Genomic DNA, 12,573 nt, shown 5'->3' with positions numbered 1-12,573 from the left:
GTATTGGCACAACTAATGAGAATACAGTAATATTAGATAGTAACTGGACAGGTGTCCTGTAGGAAAACTGTATACATTTCTACTAGGGCTGCAATAGCATTCATAATTAATTCTCTGTTGAGAATGTAAAATTTCTTTCGTCCGCAATCTGAATCTCTAAACTTCAGTGTAGATTATTCCATACTGAAAAAAATGCATGTAATTTTACATGGAAATTACATGTTTATGATCGGAAAATTACTTAAATATGATTGAAAATTTACTGGAAATTGTAAATTTCCAATTATATTTAGGTAATATAAAATTATATGTATTTTTTTCAGTGCAGACTGTATAAAAATTAAAAAAAAATTCTTACATACTTGTGAAAGTTCCAATAACGAATATTTATTATCGTAAAAATTGAATTATATTTTATTTATTTTTCACAGAAGAAAAGAGAGAGAAAAGAGAAGAGAAAAATTCAAATTTATCGATCAGAATTCACAATCAAAAAATGTACTGTGCCTTTAAAGGTCAACATTGCCGGCGGAAGATTAAAATGTACTCGTAATTGTTTATGTCTCAGGCGTTATTCGTACGATACGCAAATGCACTTAGCGAGTAGAATATATGAGCTTTTAAACCGAATCCCACCGACGAGGGAGACCGTGGAAAAATCATCGTACGATTCGTTTGCCTACAATGGATCGCTTAGCCGGCAGATACGCGTCAGCTGTCCCGATGATGTCGGTGTCATTTCGCTCGACTATGCGTGATTGACAGTTTTATGGGGACGAGCGGAGCCCATGCACTTTCCAGTTACGATCGGGGGGTCTGGTTTTATCATCCCCTCTTCCCTCAAACGGGGGCCAAACATTATGTGACATTTGATGCTAATCGATACGCGGATAGCCGCGGGGGAAAAAAGGGCGTAGTATGGTAGTCTAAGTTCTTTCTACGATAATTGAATTCTTTATACGGTATTTAAGAAACACAATGAATTGAAGGTTTACGGTCTATAGATAGCATTATAAAACTGCGTTCTATCCATTTAAATTTCTTTAATTCCAGAAGATATAACTATGAAGGCTACTGTCTTCACATTTTAAATACAGCTGAAATGTTCATCTTTAAATATATCAAAATTTATAACATTTTATTGAACGTATTATGTAATTAAAAGTTATAAACCTTGTTAAAGTTTTACAAAGTTGTTTCTAAAAGCTTCATCATACTAAAACACAGCGGGTGATCACGTTTTCACATTTCAAGCTAAATGCGACTTTAATTACAGGTTTAATTCATCATTTCGAACACATGAACAGTAAACTCGATGTGAATGTAACGCATTAGATGACGCATGTTAAATCGGTAGGAATAGGAATGTACAAAAATCTGGATAACTCACCTCGCAATTGGAATGACTGATGTTACTCAGATTTAGCCTGAAGATCTTGTCCCTGAAAGCAGAAGAGGAAAGTTTCGTGTTAGCGTAACGGTCGAATTAAGCGTGGTCGCGATAGACGAAAGGGATAGTCGAGGGGTAAATTTTCATTCCCTACGTCTACGAGATGCATTACTCTCCGTGACTCGACCCTACCTTATCTCGCCACGGTTATGTATGGTTGTGTAGCACCGCGGCATTTTGCTTACGGCTCTCCGTAACATGGCGAGCGCCAGCAAACGGCACGGAATTTCTATGAGGATAGAAAAGGAGAGACCGGAGGGTTAAAATAGAACGAGTTTCCTCTTTTCTGACCGAGTTCTTGCATTGTCTTTTCTTTGTTCGACGGTGACCGGAGTCACGTCTGTTCTCGTACCGTTTGTTTTTATTAGAAGATTTTATTCTTCGGAAAGGATCGTCGTTCACATTCGAGACTGACGGATAAAATATAGTAAGAATCATAGTCGACGAGTCGAAATAAACGCAGATTACGTAACATAATAAAATCAATGTGACAGCCATTAGTATTAATTATTTCGTATCGATTATCAAGGCATTAATTTCACATTTCAATGTAGAAATGATGGCCCAGGTATTTTGATCGATATAACAGCCAGTCGATATCAATGCGGGGAAAATGCGACGATTTTCGTATAAATCTCTTTGCAAGCATCGCGGTGGCAATCTGAGGTTCCGCGTTCGATCGTACGTAAAAGGTATATGCGCTGCTGGGCGCCACCGATCGTAAATCGAATTTACCCAGTTTTCAAATGTGTGTGTGTGTTTCGCAACATTAACGCCGGCGCGCCGCATAACTTTATCCCAATAGCCATTCATCATCGCCTTTCAATAGAAATACGCAGTCGGACGGAATGCGCTCGCGGAACGTGAAAAAAGGAGGAGAAAGGAAGAGGAGAAGGAAGAGGAAGACCTATCCCTCGGCGGCTCTCCTTTTTCATTCATTCTATGCATCGCACCGTGAAAAAGTAAATACCGATGTGGAAAAACAAATCCGCACTTTGGAATCTACCCGCGTCGAACTTTCGTCTCGGCGAACTTTTAGAGGGTTCACAGCAGGTGGAAAGGAAACGTAGAGAGAAAGTGGGGAGGAAGGAGTTAGGACCGAAGCGAGTATCGTCTACGTGCTGGCACGTCGCTCATGCTACCGAAAGAAAAAATTCGTAGGGAAGTAATTTGTGGGGAAAACTCGCGCTGCAAAGTCATCGCTCAGTTCCTTTGAAATTCAATTGGTAAAACGTGCGTAATCAAACCGAGAAATTACTTCACCGCTGAGGAAAATCGCAGAGGAAAAATTTCATTAAGATCTCATTGACACGCTTCCACGAGAAGTGGAACATTTTCTAAAAATAAAGAAAGTGTTACTTGAGAATCGGGAAAAGAATTCGGTTCAATTTAACATTTTACATCGCCTTAAGGGCTTTCCAGGGAAAGTTTAATTAAAATCTCGAGCAGTTTGCTGAGGTCGTACAGCAATTTCTTAAACTATTAAAGACGCCTTGTAGAGTGCAGAAGAAATTTCAACAAATTTCATTGCTAATTATGCAAATAGGAACAAAGACTTAATTAAAGGCTGGATCTAACATTTACGATACTCCGAACAATGCCCGTGTATGTGTGTGTGACCATACGAATTGTCCGTATTTTCATTTGAAATAGGTCGCAGTTTAAGATAACAGCCGCACACCGCTTTCATGTCTAGGATTTCACTTGTGTAATACGGACAATTTTCATCGTGGGCGAGAAGGAGCCTGACGAATGCCGGGCAAAATCCGAAAAGCATCGTCTGAATTTGTGGCTGTGCGTGACAGACAGCTCTGACCCGGGATGCATTATCCAACGCGTCGAGATCTACTCCCTTGCTTCTCTCTCTCTCTCTCTCTTCCTCGCTACTTTGGGGGAATACATGACAAGGGCCAGAGAAGTGGCGTTTGCAACAGTGCTATTTACCCCAACGCCTTGCCTTCGGGAGGGAGATATATATATCCGCGAGAAGAGATGGGTTTAACATAATAGAACGATTTTAATAATTCCCAGTATAAATCAACGAACGTATACACGTCGGAATAACGTTACATCTACGTTTCAATAAACCGCAATGCAGCTCTTGACGATTTAAATACATCACTTTTCATAAAATAATAGTGACGAAAAATAAACGTGCGTATGTAAGCGGTAAGTAATAGAGCAATGTGGAAAATAGATGGAAACGCTACTGTTGAAATGTGCGATTTAGCAAGAATTAGGTTTAACCTAATTCTCTTTTATACAATTTTATCAGCTGCACGGTCGAACGAATAATCCGCTAAATCGATGTACGACATTTGAAGTGTCAACGTCGTCGTTGAAAATGACCGAGAGAGAGAGAGAGAGAGAGATAAAGAGAAAAAAGTTGAATTGCCACTTGTACAAAGCCCGTGACCGTTTTCACCTCGGTATAACATTCACGATTGTAACTCACTTTTCTCACGCTATCTCGAGCTTTCCCTGAGTTGTTTCAGTCGACATTACGAAGGTGAAATCTCTCCCGTTACGCGCGTTTCCGGCAACGGTTATTGGGAGCAATTAGAACGAAAATCGATCGCGACTAGATGTGACGTGTTAATCTCCGGTCGCAGTTGCTTCCCGCGTCGAATTGTCGCGATCACAATAGAAGTCTGGCAAGAAAAACGACAGATGCGACCGTACGAGACGAAAATATGATCGACAAATTTTTATCTCGTTTCGCTAGACGTGCGGCAGACACAGGCCGCGAACAGGAATATAAGCGAGCTACATTTTTTTTTGTACTGCTCTCGCCAGCGGCCCCTCTGGCCTGATAATTGGAAGCGTTCAATTAGCGTGCCTTAATTGCGGAGCGAACCGCAACGCGGGTGCCGATTCTCAAACTACAATTAATGGCTATCACCTTTCTAATTAACGAGGAACGATGCTCGCGCGTGTATCGATCGTCGCGTGCGATAACGGAGGAAAAACGATATCGCGAAGAACAGATACAGCCGAAGAACACGGGAAAAGAATCCTGATCAAACGTGAGGTCGCGCGAGTGGATCGATAAAATGTCAAATGTCTTAAAATCATTTAAAAATTATGTCTACGAAGATCATAAAGCTTAAAACATCCCTTATCGTTGAAGAAGGAATAGCAAAACGATTTCCTTTTAGACTCTTATCGGAATTCTCTTCGATATTGTAGTTTTGTAGATAGATACGTATGTATATACAAGACGACGCAAGCACGTGGAACGAAGCCAGGAAACAGTTGAAGTCGGAGTAGCCGCTTTCCTTGGGAAATGCAATTTATCGTAACTGCGCTTTTTCTTTTGTCGCTCCATATGGCAAGCTCATCCCATCATAGAGAGAGAGAGAGAGAGAGAGAGAAAGTGAGGCAGAGTTATTTCAAAAGAGGAAGCTTTTATGCGATTGTGATGCTTTATTTTTCCATCGTACAGAAATATGATTTGCATTATTTAATTTGATTTCTCTTTGTGTTTAAATTAATTGTTATTAATTGTTTTTTTTTTTCATTTTTAATCTTTTTAAAAAAGGTACACTTTGTGTGTTTCAAGTATCAATATTAATTTTATGATAAATATTCTATACATTTTTTTTATATATGTACGCATGTAGAACACTTATATTTTATATACGTACACATATTTATTTGTTCTCTCAAAGAGAGATGAAATTGTAACCATTTTTGCTATCTGCGTACTGCAAGCAGTTGTAATGATTCCGAAGCAGAGAAGTCAATTGAGCGTCTTGTCTCATTCATGACGAAAACATATTCGCATGTTCAAATTGTAAGAGAACTTCATAAGACGATCTGTGTTCCGCCTCACAAAGGAATTAAACAAGCATCCTGTCTGTCTCGAGATTTCTTCGTATCCGCGAGCATTGGTAGACTATATCCCCGTTACGTCTCCGTTACCGAGGCTTCGTAACATTTTACTGGCATTTACTAAATTAAGGGGAGGGAGGAAACACAAAAGAGAAAGGAGAATGGGAGAGAATGTTAACGGGGAATGGTCGCTGAGGGTGGCATCGTCAGAAGCGGCTGGGACCGAATCAAGAAATAATACTCCGCTGAGATAATGATGCGACGTTTCCCTCCCGCAATTTCTGCCGGGTATAGAGGATCGACCCTTTAGCTTTCGCCTCTGTCGAGTCACATTGAGAAAATAGTAACTCAATACTCGTACAAACAGCGAAGAGACGATCGATTTAACGGATTATTACTGCTACCTAGGAAACGGAGAGGAACTTTTCGCGAAACTTTTCATTACGGCTATAAGATACGTGGAGAGATTTAAATCGAGATAGAAATTGGGAAATATTAATAGATTCGCGCAGCATTAAGCCACTGTTTGTGATACGCGTAAATTCACAATATTCGAGTGCAATATCTAAGATTGTTACGTTCAAACGATGAAATAACAAATTCATTAATTCTGATCTCTATTGACACGGCGTTTTTCATTTCCTCGGCAACCATAATTGCCGAGATCGTCAGTTTCGATTTGTATTATATATTTGCTTTTCTTGCCGTTTTCTTCCGCAGCTCAAAGGCTCCGAGTAAATTGCCTTTCTGCAAAGTGAAACATTTAGAGCGAGAGGATTCTGATCATCTTCTATAAAGCAAGGCAGACAAGTAAATAAGCCCGCGGTTTTCATGAACAATAATAACAAAAGTAGTAAACAGAAAATATGCATACAATCGTGAATTAAAACAGTGGAATATCGTAAAATAAAAATGTTTTAAATATTCTCTCTCTCTCTCTCTCTCTCTCTCTCTCTCTCTCTCTCTCTCTTTATCCTCTGTAAATAAGCGGGGCGCCGCGAGTCATTCCATCATCTATGCAACGATAATTATTATCCCGAAAGCTGATATCACGTGTAACGGGTAATCCCTCAAAGTTCAGATTATCCGATTACTCGATGACATCGGAAAATTCAATCAAACGGCACGATCCCCCCCCCCCCCCCCGCGCTTCGCGCACACGTTGTAGAATTTTAATCACAGCAATCGTAAAAATCTGCAGCGTGGCACGTACATACATATGTATGTAACACGGGCTCGGCGCGCTGACGTAATACCTCTGTCCTCGAGCTTTGACGAGGGAACGTCGCAACTTTTCCCGGGGATTTTCACGGCGTGACATTTTATTACGAAGCTCGGAAAAAAGTTCTACTTACATAGCTCCGACGTATAGGGCATCCCTCTTACTGTCCAGGTAGAGCGTCCTGTAGTACAGCATGCCGCAGCTGAATTCCCGCACGTGTTCTGAAAGCAAAAGTAAATAAGGGGATTAAATGTGCGACGTCGTAGCAACGGCGAAATTCATTTTCCGTGCTGCGGAAACGCGGCGAATCCGCTACGCGGTCGCATCGCCGTAGTCGCGACCGCGCCGCGCGCTCAGTGGATCGTTAGATTTTCATTACGACTTTTATAATAACGGCCGGATAGAGTAAGGTGCCGTCCTACCGCCCTGCCGACCCCGCCGGTAATCCGGCTAAAGTCAACTCTGACTTATCTCTACCGTAAACTCGTCGGAATTACACGGCACGTAACGCGCGCGCTCGACATTTTCCTTCCATCGGCCAGTGCGGATTCGCTGAAATCCGCACCGCGGAAACATCGAAGATCAACTCGCGCGAGGAGCCGCATGTTAATATTAGCGAATGAAGCGCTCACGGAAGGAACTTTTGCAATTGTCTTCGTTGACGTGACTTCTTGCGCTTTCGAACAAATTCTGGAGCGAAGAAAGTATTTCATTCTTCTTGAGTGTTTCGCGAAGCTTTGCGAAAAATTTAAGAAGCGATTCGTCCTTAAAAATTTCAGTAAAAAAAAAAAAAGGTAAATCTTTTCACACATTTTTTTAGAACTTCTGAATTATTTAAGAGTATCAAGTCAATTTGATTGTCACATTTGCACACGTTGATCTAAAAGTGCGTAAAATTCACGGGCCAGCCAGCGTTACCACGTCAACGAGAAGAAAGAACAGTCGACGGGCTCTTGCCAACTCCTCCTCTTCCTCTCCTTCTTTTTATCTCATCGACACTGATCTGCTTAACATATGAAAGAAAGCAGCCCCTTTCTAAATATACTCGTTCCACTCTCCGGGCTAACAGAGCGCGAACAATACTATATTTTATACGGTATCAGGAGGGGCCGACGTGGAATGAAAGGGGTTCTTACTCTGGAACAGAGCTACTCTTCCTACGTATCTATCCCTTGTTCACTCCCCGCTCTCCTCTGTCTTTTCCTGACCTCTCTCTTTCTTCTACATCTCCGTGCGCTAACCAATCCACCTCGTGTTCTCTTCCCTTCGCGAACCCCCGCGACGCCGGGGATGCAGAAACTTGTGATCTTGCTTTATCTCCGCGGAACGACCGCGACGTTACGTTACGGTCCCTCTAACGTCGGACTTATTCAAAAACGATGTGCCACCCATAGGTCGTTAGATCGGCCCAGATAGACCACGACTAGACTGTATTCCTCCCCTCCCCCCCTCTCCCGAGAGATTTCGAAATTTATATTCACTCGCGAGCGCGGCACATTCGCGTTTCCCATTTTTCGTCGATTTCATCTGAATACATTCGCGCTCGTTTCTCTCAAATAGGAAAACATAGGTATTCCCGCGAGAGTTATTTCGATCTTATCGTCGTAATGAAGTTGTATCGTCCACCGGACGACGGCATCCGCACCTGCTGCTCGTTGTATCCGAGTTAATATAACTGTTGCATCCTGACGGCACAGCTTCTATTTCTGACCCGCGGACAAAATTGGCCGCGTCGCGACTCACGCACGATTGTTAATGGGATAAACGTCGCCGTGCGACATAGGTTCTATTTATGCAGAGCCAGGCTCGCCCCTTTAATACAACGTTATTTATTAAGCGTACAGAATATAAGGAGAAATATGTTCCGAATCTGTAGTAATAATATGTCTCGTGTCGTACTCACTTTTGTACGTTCATTCAGCAAAACTATCCTTGTAAGATATATATATATATATATATACATATATATAGAGAGAAAAGCCAACCTAGTCAACGCGTTATTTGTACGGTCGTTTTCACTACATTTCGCTAAACGGTTGCAATTAGAACTTTCTGCGGCTTTACAGTTTCGCCATCTCGCATAATTATTCGATAATTGTTGCATTATTTTCGATTGCATCTCGTGCCAATATTTGCTTAATTAATTATATATGATACGTGCATAATATAAATAATTAATCGTTCAATATTGATGCGCTGGAGAAACGTATGGCGCTGTTACCGCCACCGCTGAGTTCTCCGACAAATATTTACCATCGTGTAATTTACCGCCATTAAAAGACGTCCACGAGGCGTACGTGCGCAAACACACCGCCTACTTATCGTAAATTACTTGCAACGCATTCCCATAAGAACGTGCGCTGAAACTTCGAGGGACGATACAATCGCTAATCGAGGTTGTTAACGGTGCGTGATAACGCTCTAACGACCCTAGTCGCGGAAACCATCCATTTGAATTCGGTGGTTCCGGCGCGACGGCCTAATACCTTTACAGTATTTCTTAATTAAGCGTACCACAAGAGGATATCTGCGACCTAGAATCGTTACAAATCTTGCTATCGAGGCCATTGTATCTAATATAAAAAAGTAGGGCTTGCAAAAACTGAGGGTCGTGGAAGCAGAAATCGTTGTAATCGCAAATATACAGACGTATAAATTATTCTGTTTATTCAAGAGCCCTCCCTATCCTCCTAAATCAGGCTTGTCCAATTTAAGCTCCGGAGCCAAAAACGCAAAGCCATCGAAAAAAATACAATGTAAGATTTCAAGGACTGTAAGGTATTGATAAGTGTTACTCAGATGCGTACCGAACACTTTACAATCCCCGAAATCTCACATTGAATTTTTTTACGTCGACGGCTTTGCATTTTGACTCCGGAGCTCAAATTGGACAGGCCTGTCCTAAATGATTATTCGGGTTACTTTTTATAGTTAGTAAAATGTGTGTGTGTGTGTGTGTGTGTGTGTGTGTGTGTGTGTGTGTGTGTAGAAGACGTATACACGTGATTGTCTTACAAAAATAAGAGCAGTTAGGTAATGAGCTGTTTATAAAGCTAAAACGAGAAGCTATAAATTACTTTGAGAATAAACGTTTTAGTTTTAGTTTCTACGTTCATCTGAGATAAATTTGGAATATGCCGTTTCGAGCCAAGCTATCGTCGACACTGTTGATTTAAATCCTACCAACTTTATGGATCTCAATATGTAACGAGAGGACGATTCGCTCTTTAAATCCTCTCTATATATTGTATGTCCGCGTCACGCTCCAATTCCCTAGTCTTGTGTGTACACGTTTTTGCATCTAAATGCATTTCCCTCAAAAGCCTTTAATCGCTATTTGCAAAACATCCGGCTTCGGTCCAAGCAATAAATAATCCGACTTTCTGGAAAATTCATTTCCTATATCCTACAGCGTAATTTTATCATGTATATCTCAACACTAGAGAAAAGGCCCCTATTATGAGATACCGAGTTTATTAAATGCTAGAAATCTATAGGTAGAATTGAAAAAAATAATAGATCATTTTTAAGGGAATTTAATAAGCTTTTTAGGATTAATGTTAGGTAATATTTAATTCAAATTTTATTTTTTTTTTTTATAAATCAAAGAAATGTAAAAAGTGAGCAAATCGCTAAGTCAAAAAATGATGCTCCTAACATAAGATGTTCCGAGAAATCGATAATAAAACGCAAAGTACATCAGTATTGCAATTAAAAAACTTTATTTAATGTTTCTAAAATACAAATAAACACAGCCACTGCATGTGCAAAATGAGTATGCGATGCATTGTACCTAGTTGATTCGTCTTCAGGTAGTTGGAACCAATCATCGCAAAAATAGCCACTCGATATTTATTTCGATTGTCCTTTTTATTATTGTACAATAACATTTATACTTCAGCAACGATTTTCACTATAATATAGGAACATAGGTTACTTCATATTAAAAATACGCTGAATATCTCATATTACGATTTTCACGCCTTACGGTTTTACGATCATCAAATCTAACTTCTGTTCTAATTAAGCAATTCAACGTATTTTTTTATTAATACGATCTTACTCTATTACCACATGAAGAATTTATTGCCAAATATTTACTTATTAAATAATAAATAAGGTAAAAGCTCATCTCAACGAAACTTGAAGACATCCAAATTCTAAAATCTTTTCTCGCAACGACTACAAGCACGATATAATAATAAATTTTCCACAAAATAATTTTCAATCTAAGAACAATAAATTCATGGTGGAACTAATAGATAGCGTTTATTAGTTTAGTGGAAACGCCATTATCTCATATTAAGCGCCTATTTCATAATAGGCAGCTTCCTCTGTACTTTATTTTTCTTTCAGTATATATATATAGTCGGAAAATAAATTCTATCAAAAAATTGACTCTTTTTTTCCATATCCAAAATATTGCTAAATAAAAGAAAAGATTAAGCGCATGAGAATGTTTCATATTTTGATCAAACATATTTTGATCTCTTTTCGCCAATCTGAATGTATAAATCACTCTTTCACAAACTTTGCAAATAGTGCATTCGACAATAAATGAGAGTCATATAAAATTCGACAAAGAAGCAAACCGCATCGATGGTTGAATGTAAATCGCGACAATAGAGATTATGAGTTAGTGAGCGCTGAATAATTTTCGTTGGAAGGCAAATAAGGATGATGAAAGTTGAGATAACTGTATGAGCAATCAGAGATTTTTTAGAAATGTTATTCTTACCATGATAACTTTTGAGATCGCTTCGCATTCTCGTGAATCGATATAAAGTTGATGTTATTCAAAGTCTAATAAGCTCATCCGTGAGCAGGAACATAATATGTATGTATTTTCGCGTTCTCGTGAGAAATCGTCAATGCGATTGGATTACGAGATTACTGAGATACAAAATCTTGATCTGTGATATTATATTTCCGACGGTATATCCTGGGAATATTACAAAACCGATGGTTATTCTTGAAAAATTTATATATACACTGTAAATTTAACCTGCCGCGCGTGATTTTCATCAAGATCGATACGAAGCCGCGCAATCGTTCCTCGTGTTCACAGATGATCTTTATGGCAGATTTATGCAGTGCTTATCGGCATCCAAGCGAATCCTAGAGCACGTGCAGAACCAATACGATCTCTCCCTATCACGTGCACGAAAGGAAATGTGAAACCATAAAGAGAGCCAGAGTTGCAATTGAATAAAGTGAGGCCGACGGGGCCCAACTCAGTCCGCACAATGGCAGATTAGGCGCGCGATCATTTTTTACATTCGTCTGGCTTCGTTCCAGCTGACACCGGCATATGGCCGCCAAAGATTATGAGGGTACTGCCACTGCGGCCGTGTCCAATTTCCAACGTTATTATTATTTTAATCCCTTGAGCCTGAGGCAAGGTGCCGCGTCCGTAGCGAAAATATTCTCCATCGCGGTAATTTCAATTGCAAAAGCGCCCTTTTTAGCTACCTACGATCCATCTCGCTGCGTGCGGTATCCAAAGCGCTGACTTTGAAAAATGAGATATATTCTGCGCGATGCATGGTGCAAGCGATCAAATAGATTTCGTTTTATATAATGTGCGAAGAAACGTATTATGTCAAGAACTTTTGTTTAAAATTAGCAAATTATCCGGGAACAGTAAGATGTATTGCAACGCTTTTGTGATTCATATGAATTGCTATGAGTTATACGAGTCATTTTTAATATTCTTTGAAGAGACATTTTTATTTTGCGCACGCGCATTAAGTACTTACTTTTTTGATTGCGCCAGCGAACTAAATAAAACCTAGGATAGATGTAAATCAAGATGTAAATCAATGCGAGCCAACACAGATTAGTATGCGTGTGAAATCGTATATTTTATTCTTGAGAAATTAGCAAGCGTTTCAATCCGTTCGATTGGGTCTTCCTTAGTGTAAAAATAAAATCGGTGACGTATAAATTTAATATAAAAGATGCAATGCAAAGCAAATTGGAGAGTATCGTTAACATATATTCATCAAATGATTATAATGCTGTCTTTTGTATCTAACAAAATACTCAAATCTTACATTTCAGAGAG

General features: G+C 39.8%; 1 protein-coding gene across 3 annotated transcripts in view; it reads right to left on the bottom strand.

Moving 5' to 3' along the window:
• LOC108754863 (semaphorin-2A) overlaps positions 1-12,573 on the bottom strand; it is a 361,619-nt gene that overhangs the window by 31,892 nt on the left and 317,154 nt on the right. For all 3 annotated transcript variants that reach the window (XM_018497496.1, XM_018497495.1, XM_018497494.1), the window contains 2 exons: positions 6,640-6,727; positions 1,391-1,442 (listed from right to left, as the gene is read on the bottom strand). In XM_018497496.1, the coding sequence (XP_018352998.1) occupies positions 1,391-1,442; positions 6,640-6,727 (140 nt within the window). The remainder of the gene's footprint in view (positions 1-1,390; positions 1,443-6,639; positions 6,728-12,573) is intronic.

The sequence above is a fragment of the Trachymyrmex septentrionalis genome, unplaced genomic scaffold (assembly GCF_001594115.1).
Source record: "Trachymyrmex septentrionalis isolate Tsep2-gDNA-1 unplaced genomic scaffold, Tsep1.0 scaffold81, whole genome shotgun sequence".
NCBI classification, from domain to species: Eukaryota; Metazoa; Arthropoda; class Insecta; order Hymenoptera; family Formicidae; genus Trachymyrmex; species Trachymyrmex septentrionalis.
This window is presented reverse-complemented; position numbering and strand designations above follow the sequence as displayed.